Below are 16452 nucleotides of genomic sequence, written 5' to 3' on the forward strand. Positions count from 1 at the left end.
ATATATATATATATATATATATATATATATATATATATATATATATATATATATATATATATATATACTTTATATATGTATATTTATGTATATATATATATATATATATATATATATATATATATATATATGTATGTATGTATGTGCTACACGCTGGTAGCACATGTAGTTCCTCACTGGTATGTCTGTATTTGTCCCCGAGGCCTTTTTGTGGGTTTCAAAAAGCTGTTCCTCACACTGAAATCGTCATCCTGTAGGTCAGCTGTCAACTCCCAGGCTGCACTTGGTGCGTGAAGATGAAGGGAAAGGCAGGTGAAATATTTATAGCATAGCAAGTGACAGAACAATTAACTTGCCGTACCAAACGAACCGTGCAGGGGAGAGCACCATATTGTAAGTTTAATATCTCTCGGGTTACGTGTCTAAATATGTGTTTCCACGTGATGTAAATAAAGGTTTTAGTTGACCAGTGACAGGCAGAGTTATTGGTGTTATTAACCCATTAACTGTTTTAGTGCAATATTCATGGTCAATGTTTATTTATTTCGGAAATGATTAACAAGTTACATGACGTTTCTACTAGCATATTTCAACATGACAAAAAAGGAGTAGGGAGAAGCAGAGCTTATTTAGTTCAATCCATTTTCCTTGGTTAAGCAATTGCTGATAATGTATTCACACAACATATTGACACTGACAATCACTGTAATTGATTGTTGTCATAGAACATGTTTTCCTTCCTGGGTTGATGTGTCACCATTTTCAAATAGGGTAAGAAAGGTCTAGAGAAGGGATAGTCAACTTAATTGTTTGGGGAGGCACATTTTCAGAAAACTAAAGACTGTGGGGCCAGACTTCTCCCTTTACTATTAGTCCTATTTTGTATATTCTGGAGAACCAGCATCCTTTTTACTGTAGGAATTAGATGTTGGTCTTTATTGTCAAAGTTACAGGAGAGCTTGTATGTACTGTATATATATATACACTATATTGCCAAAAGTATTTGGCCACCTGCCTTTACTCACATATGAACTTGAAGTGCCCTCCCATGGAATTATCCAAAATGTTTTGGTATCCTGGAGCATTCAAAGTTCCTTTCACTGGAACTAAGGGGCCAAGCCCAACTCCTGAAAAACAACCCCACAGCATAATTCCTCATCCACCAAATTTCACACTCAGCACAATGCAGTCCGAAATGTAGTGTTCTCCTGGCAACCTCCAAACCCAGACTGGTCCATCAGATTGCCAGATGGAAAAGCGTGACTCATCAGTCCAGAGAAGTTGTCTCCACTGCTCTAGAGTCCAGTGGCGACGTGCTTTACACCACTGCAACCGACACTTTGCATCGGACTTGGTGATGTTTGGCTTAGATGCAGCTGCTCAGCCATGGAAACCCATTCCATGAAGCTCTCTGCATACTGTATGCGGGCTAATTGGAAGGTCACACGAAGTTTGGAGCTCTGTTGCAACTGACTGTGCACAAAGTCTTTGCACTATGCGCTTCAGCATCCACTGACCCCCTCTGTCAGTTTACGTGGCCTACCACTTCCTGGTTGAGTTGCTGTTGTTCCCAAACTCTTCACTTTTTTTATGATAAAGTTGACTTTGGAATATTTAAGAGCGAGGACATTTCACGGCTGGATTTGTTGCACAGGTGGCATCCTATGACATTTCCATGCTGGAATTCACTGAGTGCGGCCCATTCTTTCACAAATGTTTGTAGAAACAGTCTCCATGCCTAAGTGCTTGATTTTATACACCGGGCCAAGTGATTAGGACACCTGAATCTCATCATTTGGATGGGTGGCCAAATACTTTTTATAGTGTATGTGTGTGTGTATGTATGTATGTATATTTATGTATGTATGTGTGTGAAATGTACTCGGGGTTAGACTCAGTCTATCAACATCATGCATTATTGCTGCTAATTTTGATATTACTGACTGCTATATGGTTTATAGAAGGAATGCGCAAAAAATTAAATTTATATCCGAATGGCGATTTTTATTCTTTCCGATTCTATTTAAAAAATACTTTTGTTTGTTTTCTTTTTAAAACATTTTTTAGGCCAGAAAGCCTAAGTAAGAAGCTTTTCTAACATGTAACCTGTTGTGAAAAAGTTTCATTATAATTGTTATTACACAAATAATACACTGCGACAATCGTTTTGCATCGAGAGTGGTGTTGAATCGAAAATCGTTTTTGAATCGAAATGTCACCCCAGAAATTGGAATCGTATTAAATTGTTAGGTGTCCAAAGATTCACACCCCTACTGTAGTTTATAACACTACTTTTCTCTGCGGGAGAGATTTTTGTGGCCGCTATAGAGATGCGCGGTTTGCGGGCACAACCGCGGAGTCCGCGGATTATCCGCGGATCGGGCGGATGAAATTAAAAAAAATTAGATTTTATCCGCGGGTCGGGTCGGGCGGTTGAAAAAAAAAAATTAGATTTGAAATAGATTCAGGCGGGTGGCAGTTAAACCAATTCGGAAATATATATACATAGTTAAATGTTGTTACCCACATACGAAAAACGAGCAGGCACCTGCTGCATATGCCACAACAGAAGAAAAAAAAAAAAAGAGATGGACACTTTTACGGAGCGGAGAAGGGACGCCTCGCCGGGGTCCGGGACCGAGGCCCCTTCCCCCGAGAGGGCCCCACCGGGAGCCGTAGCTGAGGCGATCCGCGAGAAGGGCCCGACGCACGTCCAGGGTCACCACCGCGCCCACCGCACCGACACCCCGCCTCGTCCGCCTTCGCCGCGGCCGGCGTCACGCGCAGCAGGTAAGCAGCTTACCTGCCCGCCACCCCCGTGGCCGGGGGCTCGTAACAGGGGTCACTCCGCGCGCTCCGCCCGCGCAGCTTACCTGCCCGCCACCCCTGTTGCCGGGGGCGCGTAACAGGGGTCACTCCGCGCGCAGTGCGCTCACGAAAGGGGTGGGGCTCACCCTGGTTGATATAGACAGCAGGACGGTGGCCATGGAAGTTGGAACCCGCTAAGGAGTGTGTAACAACCCACCTGCCGAATCAACTAGCCCTGAAAATGGATGGCGCTGGAGCGTCGGGCCCATACCCGGCCGTCGCCGGCAGCGAGACGCGCTTGGAGGTGCGCTCAGCGCGGCTCCCATATGATTGCGCACTGGTGTGCGTCTGGGCCGTGACAGCGTGGCACGCGAATGTCTGTCTTGCATTGGATCAGTCTCCTTTCTTTAACAGGCAAAAGCTTTATAACCTCACTAATGCCTTGCATCGTCTATATTAGATATATAACAACGGGCGGGTGCGGTTCTGATCAAATGTTAGCTCGGGTGGATGGCGGATGGTTGACGACTTTCTGATGCGGTTGCGGATGAAATAATTGCTTATCCGCGCATCTCTAGGCCGCTAACACAGGTTTGACTATATATATATAGGGACCTCATTTTTCTTTGTCTTTATCAGACCACAACCAGGATAGAAAAAGTTTTGTCATAACCTAAATCATGTCAAAATGGTATGCGTTTGTGCAGAGACCTGCAGTTGGAGGAGTATGTGGATTTATACTGGCGAGACTACCCCTCATTAATAAGTGGGTTCACAGAGAGCTGCCTTATAGACCAGAGTAAGAGCCCTTTAATTGCATTTATCCTCCATCCTGGTGTGCAGGAAAAACCTTAACCTTACTTTCTCTGTCGTCAGCTCTGATTGGTCAGATGCAGCATCCGTCTTTCCTGCGGGCGGAGCCTCCCTGCGTCTTCAGCTGGCTCAGTAGCTGCCTTCGGGGCGAGGAGGCCCCACCTTTCCCCTACCTGCCCGGCATCTGCCACAGAATCCGATTGCTGGTTCTGGTATGCTTGCTGTACAAGACCTCAGACAGCCTAAGAAAAACACAAAAATTTTTTATTTTTACCTTTAGCAGATGTGTTATACAATAACTCTATGTTCACCTTCTCTCTTTCTTTTGTCTCTGTGTGTCTGCTATCAGAGTTATGCTCTCTACATCAGTGGCGACGACAACGCCACATCATCCAATGTGGCCAAATACCTAGTAAAGCTTTCCGCAGGTCGGTTTGCACTCTTCAGACGTCAACTGCATGTGTTTTATCGACGAGCAGCCCTTATTAGCTGTCAGCTCCCTGCTTCAGGGCCCAGGAAGCAAAAATAAAGGCATGTGACGTAGAATTGGCTGTCACATGATTTTGCTTTGAGGGGGGAAAAACAAAACAGTCCCATCACTTTAGTATTTGATCAGCCATTTCTCTATGGACAAAAGACTGCAAGCTGACTTTGTATGCAGTATGAAAGCATTTGAACAATTGAGCATTGAACCTGCAGGTTGAGTGTCCCAGCTGTTCAATTTGTGCATGCTGAATACAAACAATATATGGAATAGATAATTATTGACACTGTTGACCTCTCGCCTGCACCTCTTCTGTCTTCCACTCCTCAGGCCAAAAGTCCTGTGCCAGTGAACAGCAATACAAAAGGTAAATAGAATCGCGTTAGCGTAAAGAGCGATAAAGGGTGTGGGCATTCTGAATCGGAAATTGCCCCTAAAGTTCAACCATTGTTTTTTTTAAATGGCAATGTCATTTAGAATCAGACAGAATTAAGATCAATACACAAAGGCTGATGTTTGCTGTAATTATGTGTATTTGTCATTTTGGGTTTTTTTCAGGCAAAGCAGCGTAAATCAAGTTGAATTCTGCAGCGAGAGTCTGGCTGAGCAGCTAGTTGTCTGGCTCACCTCAGAAGGTAGGCAAAATCAATTTTTGGTAGCTTTTATTACCCGTTAATATACAGACGTGTGCAAAAATAGTAGAACACTTGCCATGAATTGGAAAACAAAGTCGTATTTCAATGAAAAAAAACATTGATTCTTATATAATGGAACCTTCAACCATACTAATATTGCACAATGGATGTTCCACAGACACCTGCATGATATCTTTTGTAAATTTCTGGGAAATATACTGCATTTTGGAAATGCAGAATAAAAGTCAAATCTCCCTTTATATGCATTACAACTGGTTTCTAAGAGCGTGGAATGACATTGAGGTTGAAACTCTCAGAAAATACTTTGACACAATGCCTGAAAGATGTGCTGCTCTGACTTTTGCCAAAAGTGGCTTCACTAAATATTAGAGTAAAGTGTAAAAAAAGGACTGGACCGATTATTTTGTGGGTGAAATATTCTGAGTGCCTTTGCCTTTACCTTCCACAATAGCAATAAAGTGCAATTGAGGCTCTGGGAACAAATACAACACCAGTTTCCTAAGATTTGACAAGTGTTATATTTTTGCACACCACTGTAGGGGTGTCCCTTATCCAATATTGGTATCGGATATCTGTCTGAAGCCAAAAAACAAGTACTGGGTTCCTTAAAATCTCCAATATAAGCCCTCCGATGCGAATCGTCTTGCAGCGCATTTACTTGTGCGAAGCTGGACAATCAGTTAACATCTAAATGTCCTCCATTTAGCAATTTCCTTGTATTTTGTACAAAAGGTCAACTTTGTCGGCTATAGGTTACACAACAGCTAAGCACACTGTAGCACACAAGCTAGACATTGTGTCCTTAACTGAACACTGTTGCAGTCTAAAACAGCACATTTGTCAACAGAAACACGTATTGAATATTTCTGGTTGCATATAACTTACACATACAAAGTCTCCAAGGCAGAAGCGTATTAGAAAGCATCCAGTATCAAATGTGTCTGCATCATTCAGCTTATTGTGTTGATTGACTTAATTAATTGTTGTGACCAATAGAATAGAAATATGTTTTTTCTTTTCATACCTACCATTGTTCTCTGTTTGAGTTAGACTAATTTCACTTAAATTTTTCTAACATTCCACACTACAAATTAAAAAAAAAAAGTATGTATTATTCTTGCTGATATCGGCTCAATATTGGTATCAACCAATACACAAATCTCCAATAAAGGTGTTGTTGCTCGATATAGAAAAAATGTTGCTTTACATTCTCTGGTTTAGGGTTCACCCTAAAGGACTTGGAGTCTGTCCCGTTCGGCGTGGCTCTGCCCATCAGAGACGCCATCTACCATTGTCGGGAGCAGCCGTGTGCTGATTGGTCAGAGGAGGTTTGCCTGCTGATTGGCCGACAGGACCGCACCAGACAGGCCCACAAGATGAGCCTGGCAAAGAACAAAGCTGTGAGTTTCAAATAGCTTACACGGATAAAAAGCTGACTTGTGGGCTACGTTGTAGTCTACAAACCTTTATTTGTAATTACTCTGTTCAATTGGTCTGGATGGTATACTGTTTGTGGCTGTCTGAAAATGTTTGGATTTCAGTCTTTAAGTTCAAGTCTGTCCTTGGAGCCTCCTGCGACCACAGAGACCGACGAGGAGGAGGATGGCATGTCAGACATCGTCCAGGAGGTACAGTACCACAGTCTGCTACTACTGGCCACGTGTTACTTTAATGGCCAGAGATTTGGTATGCACGCCGGCTGTATTTCTCAAACATATTCCAATAGGTTACAGGACTGATCTGGAGTCAGGACCTGAGGGTCCAAGAGGTCAGAAGGCTCCTGCAGAGCTCCAGGCCAGTCCGAGTAAGCGTTGTCCAGCTGCCCGAGGTTTCTGACCACGAGTACATTGAGGAGAAAGAGAACAAGTATGATTTCGTATACTTACAGTGTATGGTTGTTCTTATGTACAGTATATTCAGTGACGTGTCCTCCACCTTTTTCAGACTGCTACAATTGAGCCAAAGGACCATGGGGCTCCCAGTAGGAAGAGGCCTGTTCACTCTGTTCTCTTACCAGCCTGTTCCCACTGAACTTTTACCCATCCCTAAACTTAACCTCACAGGCAATGACATATTTACACATTTTAATCATCTTTTGATTAAAAGTATCTACTATTTACAATAAATACAGATGAAAATGTGTTTTGAAATAATGTGCACACAAAGTCACTTGTTTGTAAATCTGTGGCAAAGGTCGTGCCCCACCCAGAAACACCATGGTGGACCTGAACAGTGGGAACATTGACGTTCCGGCCAACATGACCAGCTGGCCCAGCTTCCATAACGGCGTAGCTGCTGGACTCAAAATCGCCCCTGCTTCACAGGTACGTCTTCAAACCTCTGAACTGATCCCGTAGTCACTCACAAATAAACGTGAGCCTCTACTTGTGTGTTTAGGTGGACTCTGCTTGGATCGTCTACAATAAGAACAAAAGCCAAGAGATGGCAAACGAGCACGCTGGCTTCCTCATGGCCCTCGGCCTTAACGGACACCTCACAAAGCTGGCCACACTCAACATTCATGACTACCTCACCAAGGTGAACACGACTGAGAGGCCATACTTGTAACATTTGTGCATCCACCAGTTAGGTCCTCGACTACCTCAGTTTTCATTCCTTTGGTCCTGTCACCGTATCAGGGCCATGAGATGACCAGTATCGGCCTCCTGCTGGGTGTGGCTGCAGCCAGGATCGGCACAATGGACATGTCAACCACCCGCCTGCTCAGCATACACATCCCTGCTCTTCTCCCCCCTACCTCCACTGAGCTGGATGTTCCACACAACATTCAGGTCTGATTAAAAGGCATTAGTGATTTAAAACTACCAATCTTTTGTTGTTATTTTCATTTTTTTGAGTGTACACCATGAGCGTTCAAACTTTTTCCACATAAAAATCAAGCTGCTGACTGACAACTATGCCCAACCAAAAAAAGATTAAGAAAAATACACATGTCAGATTTATGTTATTGGTTACAAAGCTAATTTTGCAAACGGTATCTTGGTGAAAATGTTTCTATCCACTACATACTGTATGTCCATCATGACAGGACGCAGTTAGAGGTTTGTAGGTGCTAGCTAATTCCATTTTGTGTCCAAAATACTCCTTTGCAATGTTCTAATGAGGACCATGTTTGATTGTATTACTAGAATATTCCTTGAGCCAGTTAAACACTGAGCATCTTCTCTTCTCTGTCTGTAGGTTGCTTCTGTAATAGGTATTGGGCTTGTGTACCAGGGAACGGGACACCGACACATTGCTGAAGTTCTCCAATCGGAGATAGGTGCGTGCATGTTTGCATAAACATTTCAGTAACGTTATTATTCTGTTCTGTCAACCTTAAAACCTAAAAAAAAAATCAATCCTGAGTTGTGTGAATATTTCTATGTATGCGCACCTCAGGTCGACCTCCAGGACCAGAAATGGAGTACTGCACAGACAGAGAGTCCTATTCCCTGGCTGCAGGGCTCGCTCTGGGCATGGTCTGCCTCGGAGTAAGTCACATCGACATGTGCTTAGCCTGTCAAGCAAATAATTTTTAAATTAACCCCAATGTTGTCTTCATATTTTGTGCTTTTTTGACTCATTACTTTTTACTCACACGGCCCATTTTTGTTCTTTTGCTTTGTCCTCTCCTCTATACTCGCTCTCCCGGCAGCAAGGCAGCAACCTGATCGGAATGAGTGACCTCAACGTCCCTGAGCAAATGTACCAGTACATGGTGGGCGGGCACCGCAGGGCCCAGGTCGGGGCCAGCAGGGAAAGACACAAGTCTCCGAGCTACCAGATCAAGGTAAAGCGGGACAAATGGATTTGTGGAAATGTCTTTAAGTCCGATGATAACCGCGCTGCATGATGTGTTAAAGAGTCATTCTTATAATGGTCGTTACAGGAAGGTGATACGATCAATGTGGATGTGACTTGTCCTGGTGCCACACTGGCCCTTGCCATGATCTACCTGAAGACTAACAACCGGTGAGTATAATTTATATCAGTATCTTTTTTATTCACAAGGTGATCGGTATTCATCTTGACCATTTTTTTTTACCCTAAAGCTCTGTATGCAATAGCTGCATTGTTCTGAAATCAACTCACTATTCACCCGCCCTGGGAATGGTGCACTCGTTCAGTTAGTTTTGTCAAACTGAGACAGAATCACATTCTTATTAGCACACATCCAGCTCTCATAAAAAAAATCTTCCCAAACGAGGCACTTGAACATATCGTAAGAATCACTTTACGAGACATTTTCAAATGTCAAAATCAAACAATGCTCAGTAAAAATATTTTTTTTGAGCCATTGGAAATTAGAACGGACTGCAATAAGGCGCTTTTGGTAGCCATCCGCAAGCTTCTGGCAAGCTTCTGGTTGAATTTTTTACCACTCCTCTTAACACAATTAGTGCAGTTCAGCTAAATTTGTTGGTTTTCTGACATGGACTTGTTTCTTCAGCATAGTTCACACGTTTAAGTCAGGACTTTGGGAAAGCCATTCTAAAACCTTAATTCTAGCCTGATTTAGCCATTCCTTTACTAGTTTTGACGTGTGTTTGGGGTCATTGTCCTGTTGGAACACCCAACTGCGCCCAAGACCCAACCTCCGGGCTAATGATTTTATGTTGTTCTGAAGAATTTGAAAGTAATCCTCCTTTTTCATTGTCCCATTTACTCTCTGTAAAGCCCCAGTTCCATTGGCAGCAAAACAGGCCCAGAGCATAATACTACCACCACCATGATTGACGGTAGGATGGTGTTCCTGGGATTACCATTTCTCCTTCAAACATATTGCTGGGTATTGTGGCCAAACAGTTAAATTTTTGTTTCTTCTGACCTCACATGGACAAAGATAAAACCTTCTGAAGGAAAGTTCTGTACTTTACAAGTGTATGTAAACTTTTGATCACGACTGTATATCTGCGGACAGACAATTACGTTTTGATGAAAATGAAACCTCTCAGGTAAAGGCATCATTTAGTATTTTGAGGTATGGGTGTGGTAAATCGAGAGGAGCATCCTAACCTGCCTGGTGGAAACAAAATCTCACCACTGAGTGAGTCGAGAGGCTCCTATTCTCGGCTATGTACGTCTTTCCTGTGGAGTGTGTCGAAGGAGCGTATTAACACCTTCTGGTCCAACAGGTCTATAGCTGACTGGCTGAAGCCTCCAGACACTTGGTTTCTGTTGGATTTCATCAAACCTGAGTTTCTTCTTTTGAGGGTTAGTACAGTGTTAACAGTGTGAGATCATTTGTGCCATTGTATACCTCCTAGCAAAACAGTTTGTTGTCGTTTTGCTCACGCAGACTCTGGCTAGGTGCATCATTATGTGGGATGACATCCTCCCCAATACGGAGTGGGTTAAAAGTAATATACCAAAGGTAAGAAAATGTGCACATAAATGATTTGCTTTGTCAAATTTTGTTAACTGTGTGTTTTTTTTTGTTTGTTGCTCAGATCATAAGGGGCACTTTGGACTCTTCACAAGACATCAACATGGAGACGAGGACGTGAGTGTCTAGGCCATTGTGGGCCCGTTTCTACCAAATCAAAACCACAGAACCAATTTGATCACTATATTGAAGTCATACAGTATTTTTGAACTTATTGTCATGTTACACTAGTGCATTGTTCTTATTTCATGTTAGTCCTTTCTTTTTCTAGTTTTTCTTTTTCTAGTTGTTCCTTTCCACCTGTCGCCACCTGACAGTCAAAATCCACCTTTGCTGGATTTTTGTTTTGTGATCTGTTGTATTGTCACCAGTGTTAGGCAAACTACTTTGAAAAATAAATATTTATAGTTAATACAGGGATTGAGTGTGCTTTGGTGGCTGTATCTCCCCTTGTCCACACACAGGGTATCGTGGGATTTCATGATGATCACTTCATTGAATTGTTGTTAATTATTCCCCGTTGTAGTTCAACTTGTGTGTGTTGGTAACGCTGTTAGTATGTAACGGCATTGTGTCTAACACTACTTGTCACACCTCTCCTTTTCTTCCATGTTTCTCCTTTACTAAGTATTTCCATGGTTCCGTATATTTTCTCTATACTATCTACAACTTGTTTATGCTGCTGTGTTTTGATTGATTGATTGATTGAAACTTGTTTTAGTAGATTGCACAGTGCAGTACATATTCCGTACAATTGACCACTAAATGGTAACACCCGAATAAGTTTTTCAACTTATTTAAGTCGGGGTCCATGTAAATCAATTCATGGTATAAGGCGAGCTCTGTCGTCCCCCTTCAAATTCTCTTGTGTAGCGTGATGTATGCCTTAAAAAAAAGCGAACTTTCCGTAGCAGCGACAGGGCACAGGCCGTATTTGGTTGACTTTTAGTACTTGTCCTGTGTTGATGCGATTTAATTAAGAGGCATACAGCTCTCCTTCGCAAAAATGCCTTCTTTGTTTACAATTTAAAATATTTTATCACAGCACCAGTTCCAATATCACTCAATCCCTCTGTAGTTACTAGGGGTGTCAACATTTTATTTTATTTTATTTTTTTTATGAATTGCGGTTCTTACCTGTAACGATTCTTAATCAATTTGAAAAAATCCAAAATAGATTAGAATATATATATATATATATATATGTATATATTGTTGATATCTAGTGTACAGAATTACTTTAGAAAAGAAAAGTGTGGGATTCTTCTCTTGTAGCCTTATTTGTATTTGACTTTATTAAATGTTTGGGTAGAATTATATTAAACAAAACCATTTTTCTTTTAAGTAATACAGACATTTGTCAGTTTTTTAAATCTATTTTATGGAGGAATGCAGTTAATCATAGAACTGGCACCCAATGTTCATAAAAAAGTACTGATTTTGAATCAAGAATTGTTTTGAATCGAATCGTGTGGTTCCCAAAGTTTCACAGCCCTGCTAGTTACCATTGTTTATTAGCAACTAAGGAAACTAAGAAGCTAAATCATGACAAGTAAAGTGTCATGGTTTCTCACCAGAAAACACAGTCCCTAGAATTGAATGGCTGATGCAAAACTGGAAAAGACTCAAGGACAGCGTAGTGACGACAGTACACAGAAGTTTGGGACCCACACAAATAGGGTTAAAAGAACCACATGCGGCTCCTGAGACCCCTGGTCTAGGCCTTAGGGTTTTAATAACTGCTGCTTTTCACAATATAATTAAACATCACCACTCAAAATAATCCACAAAGTCAGGGAAGTTGTTGTGTGCAGACTTGTATCGTAAAGCAGCTGTGTGTAGTGTAGTGTCAGTTTGGAGCAAAGGTAAGGGGTGGCAACAACGCACAATAGAAGTTACCTGTTGTGGCTGCGTCCTTAATCTGTACTTTGTTAGCAGTATACTCAGTGATGATGTCATGTTGTTTCACTCTCTTAGCCAAGCGCAGGACTACATCACAGCAGGTGCTTGCATGGCGTTGGGATTGCGCTTCGCCGGCTCCGCCAACTCCGACGCCTTCGACTGCCTGTACGAGTTTGCCAAGAGCTTCATGAAGGCCATGTCCCTTTCCGGGGCAGCTGCTGCGGTAAGTGTTTACACCTTCAGACAGTCCCAGTCCTCAAAATGTGCTTTTTCTCACGACAACCGCTCCGGGTCCCGCAGCAGCCAGGTTACTACAACCTGCAGACCGCCTTGTCCATGATCCTGCTGTCCATGTCCATGGTGATGTCCGGCACTGGCGACTTGAAGGTGCTGCAGCTCTGTCGCTTCCTGCACTACCGAACCGGCGGCGAGATGAACTATGGCTTCCACATGGCTCATCACATGGCGCTTGGCATGCTCTTCCTGGGAGGAGGGAGGTAAGATGACAAGACAATTTCACAATTTACACACAGCCATATTTATTACTGTGTTTTTCATACTATAGAGTGCACCGATATATAAGACAAACCAATTGCATTTTTGGGAAACATTTTCCCCCATATATTAGCCTCAGTTGACTATAAGCCACAGATATATATGTTGCGAAATTAGTCATTTACACAGAAAGATTTTGTAAATGTTTATTTACATACCTTAATTGTTCCCAAACGGTGTTTATAACACAACAGTTAAATGGTTGATCAAACAAGACAGAAGTCATAGTCATGGACCCACTAGCTGCTGAAGCGAGCTCTCAGCTAAATATACTCACCAACTCCGCATTGACGTCTTGGTGAATTTACAGAGAAATGTTTTAAAACTGAAACAATACAAAAATAATGCCATTGTAAGTTAATACTGCTAATACAGACACTCCTAAACGTATTAGCATATTATCTCATGCTAATAACACTAGCTTCATTACTTTACGAATATACATAAACACTCCTACAGACATCACAGTTTAGTAAGCACAAATTGTTTGTTATATTGTAAAACTTACAAACGTTGCTTGGAGTGATAAATGAAGTATCTTTTCGAGTAGAAATGCTATAGACGGCTAGCAGAAGGAACTTACTTACGGTTGAAAACTCTAAGAAGAAGAGCGCTGCAGCACCTACAGTGAAGAAACTCGTCCGACAGATGGTGCCATAGCACAAACAATAACACACCTTTTCAGTGTAGTTGCTTGTTTTGTTTTTTTTCCATAAATTAGCCGCACCGTTATATAAAGCCGCTGGGTTCAAAGTGTAGGAAAAAACTAGCGGCTTATATTCCAGAATGTTTAGTGTATTATATTAACACAGATTACTTTTTGGTAACGGTTTAGTTTTTTCTACTTTTTGGTAACGGTTTAGTTTTTTCTAACATGCTTAACAGTTAGAAGGAAGTACATTGTGTTTATACAATTCAACATGTCCGAAAAGAAGTAGGAAGAAACGTCCAGTAATTAGCATGTAACAAGTTATTAGAGAAAATGTATCAAAATGTAATAAAAGAGTGAATGTATGGGGTATCGGACCGTCTGATTGTGGCGGTCCACTCCCTGTATGATCGGTGTCAGAGCCAGGTCCGCATTGCCGGCAGTAAGTTGGATGCGTTTCCAGTGAGGGTTGGACTACGCCAGGGCTGTCTTTTGTCACTGATTCTGTTCATAATTTTTATGGACAGAATTTCTAGACGCAGTCAGGGTGTTAAGGAGATCCGGTTTGGTGGCTGTAGGATTAGGTCTCTGCTTTTTGCAGATGATGTGGTCCGGATAGCTTCATTTTGGCCAGGATCTTCAGCTCTCACTGGATCGGTTCGCAGCTGAATGTGAAGCGACTAGGATGAGAATCAGCACCTCCAAGTCCGAGTCCATAGTTCTCGCCCGGAAAAGGGTCGAGTGCCATCACCGGGTTGGGGAAGAGATCTTGCCCCAAGTGGAGGAGTTCAAATACCTCAGAGTTTTGTTCACGAGTGAGGGAAGAGTGGATCGTGAGATCAAAAGGCGGATCGGTGCGGTGTCTGCAATGATGCCAACCCTGTATTGGTCCGTCATGGTGAAGAAGGAGCTGAGCCGGAAGGCAAAGCTCTCAATTTACCGGTCAATCTACGTTCCCATCCTCACTTGTCATGAGCTTTGGGTTATGACCGAAAGGACAAGATCACGGGTACAAGTGGCCAAAATTTCGGGATTCCCTGGGAGGAGCTGGACGAAGTGGCTGGGGAGAGGGAAGTCTGGGCTTCTCTGCTTAGGCTGCTGCCCCCGCGACCCGACCTTGTATAAGCGGAAGAAGATGGATTGATGGATGGACTTACTATGATGGTCTTTCTCACTGGAAGGGGCGGTGCAAAGACAGACTTATTAGGATGCCGTCTTATAAATGAGACCACTCTGCTGCTCAGTTATATCACTATCCATTTATAGGAGTGGCCCTTTTTATATGATCAAAAAATGCCATCTTTACCCTTGATGTTGGTTGCAGCCTCTTTAGCGGCTTGGACCGAGCATGCAGCCGATGTAGATCACGCCATGTTCTGATCGTTTCACAATGTCTGATTTCACTTAATTTTTTACTTTCACTCCCCTTTTCTTTGATGCACTGCCATCAGAAGAGTCAGCCTCACACTCAGGTGACATAATGAAGGGAAAAAAGTTCACTAAAAAGAACAAAAGTGACATCTTCCGTAGCATGTTTTTTTTCTTTTTGTACAGTATTAATGATTTTTGGGTGAACATCATAACCACTAAACATCCTAACATGAGGACTGCATGTAAATTATATATATTATGTTATTGAATTATGAAATAATAAACTATTTAATCAAAGTAATAACAACAGCCACTGTGGGTCAGCATTATTTCAAAGCAAAACCTGTCCTTACTTTTTGAGTGCATGACGCCTTACACACATTTTCTGTTTTGCATTGTTTGAAAGTGATATCAAAGGTTGACCATACACACACAAAGGTGCCATACAGCCAACATCTGACTGACCTTTTGGGCTGAATTCCTCTCATATTTATTTTGACTCTATTAGCTGGCGGATAAATTTGAATGTCACTCGCCATATAACACGAATATGGGTCCACAGGGGTCAACGAGTGAAGCTGAAAAGTGAAACCCAGCCAGTCATTGTTGCATTTTCGACTCATTTTGCTCCCTTCATTCAGTCTGCTTTCACTCATGTTTGTTTTGTTAACATTATCGTTTCGTCTTGTCACCATTCCCTGTTTGTTTTCCCACCGCTGCTTTACCTCTAACCTGCTCACACCCTCCCGCAGATTTATAATGGATTGTCTCACAGTTTCATTTGGACCGTTCACATGATCTCTTCCACTAAATCTGTGATGCACTTGTGATTGATTTGTCTTTTCACCGTCGTCCATTTAGCATTTGTGGGGTGCTGATGATTCCATAAACAACGTCTGTTTAGCATCACCATGCACCAACATAAGTGTTAAAAAGCATGTGACTGAGAACAGATGTTAAACACACTTCAGGCAGCCATTTTGGAGAAACAACTATTAAACTAAGCTGACAAGTGACCTCTCATGTGTGACCTAACCTTTTCCCTTCATGTTTAATAGTAGTGGCTCTTTAGGTAAAAGCACACACTTGAACACCAGCCGCTATTATGGTGGAGAGGCTCAATTGTGGCTTGTGATGACGCAACACATAACTGCTTTTATTATCAAAACAGAGCCAGAAAACAACAGTGGCATAACTTAAAATCTGACCTTATCTGTGTATGATGTGTGCACACATTTTTTGGTATGCTTCTTCTGCCGCTTGTGGCTTGCTCTTAGTGATAATTTTTTGAGAAGAATGATGTTAGTTTCTTTTATACATTTTGTAGGTACAACTTGAGCACCTCCAACTCGGCCATTGCTGCTCTGCTGTGTGCCCTCTACCCACACTTTCCCTCACACAGCACTGACAACCGGTGAGACACACATACAAACAATATCAATATAATATTACAATGACTACTGATAATAAAAATAATACTATTGGTACATGCTTCTGCCTTTAATGGCAGGGAGCAAGGGTTCGATTCTGATGCGTCAGGAAGGGAATCCGGGGTAAAACAAAGACAAACACATTCATGCGATTAACTCGATGGGACGACAAAACCCGAAAGTGGGGGGAAAACATATGAGCACTGTTCTCGGTAATAGCAATAATAATTTAATCGAGCAATTATCTTAGTGATAAATAATAGATACAGTACCGGTATATAAAATTTATTTATACTATATTTATTTTCCCCAAGAATTTTCAAAGTAAAAAATGTTCCATTAACTTGAATTTAAATTAATACAATAACGGAGTTAGAAGAAATTAAGTGGGAATA

General features: G+C 42.0%; 1 protein-coding gene across 1 annotated transcript in view; it reads left to right on the plus strand.

Annotated features, from left to right (window-relative positions):
- The window catches only part of anapc1 (anaphase promoting complex subunit 1), a 67234-nt gene that overhangs the window by 37610 nt on the left and 13172 nt on the right, over positions 1-16452 (plus strand). Inside the window, exons 23-44 of the mRNA XM_061965892.2 lie at positions 3516-3607; positions 3685-3833; positions 3971-4049; positions 4436-4472; positions 4664-4740; positions 5983-6161; positions 6303-6389; positions 6488-6627; positions 6706-6824; positions 6955-7085; positions 7159-7299; positions 7401-7553; positions 7963-8044; positions 8164-8255; positions 8420-8554; positions 8654-8736; positions 9900-9978; positions 10064-10138; positions 10215-10267; positions 12128-12275; positions 12353-12549; positions 15955-16041. Of these exons, the coding sequence (XP_061821876.2) occupies positions 3516-3607; positions 3685-3833; positions 3971-4049; positions 4436-4472; positions 4664-4740; positions 5983-6161; positions 6303-6389; positions 6488-6627; positions 6706-6824; positions 6955-7085; positions 7159-7299; positions 7401-7553; positions 7963-8044; positions 8164-8255; positions 8420-8554; positions 8654-8736; positions 9900-9978; positions 10064-10138; positions 10215-10267; positions 12128-12275; positions 12353-12549; positions 15955-16041 (2415 nt within the window). The remainder of the gene's footprint in view (positions 1-3515; positions 3608-3684; positions 3834-3970; positions 4050-4435; positions 4473-4663; positions 4741-5982; positions 6162-6302; positions 6390-6487; positions 6628-6705; positions 6825-6954; positions 7086-7158; positions 7300-7400; positions 7554-7962; positions 8045-8163; positions 8256-8419; positions 8555-8653; positions 8737-9899; positions 9979-10063; positions 10139-10214; positions 10268-12127; positions 12276-12352; positions 12550-15954; positions 16042-16452) is intronic.

This window comes from Nerophis lumbriciformis, linkage group LG02 (assembly GCF_033978685.3).
Source record: "Nerophis lumbriciformis linkage group LG02, RoL_Nlum_v2.1, whole genome shotgun sequence".
In the NCBI taxonomy this organism is placed as follows: Eukaryota; Metazoa; Chordata; class Actinopteri; order Syngnathiformes; family Syngnathidae; genus Nerophis; species Nerophis lumbriciformis.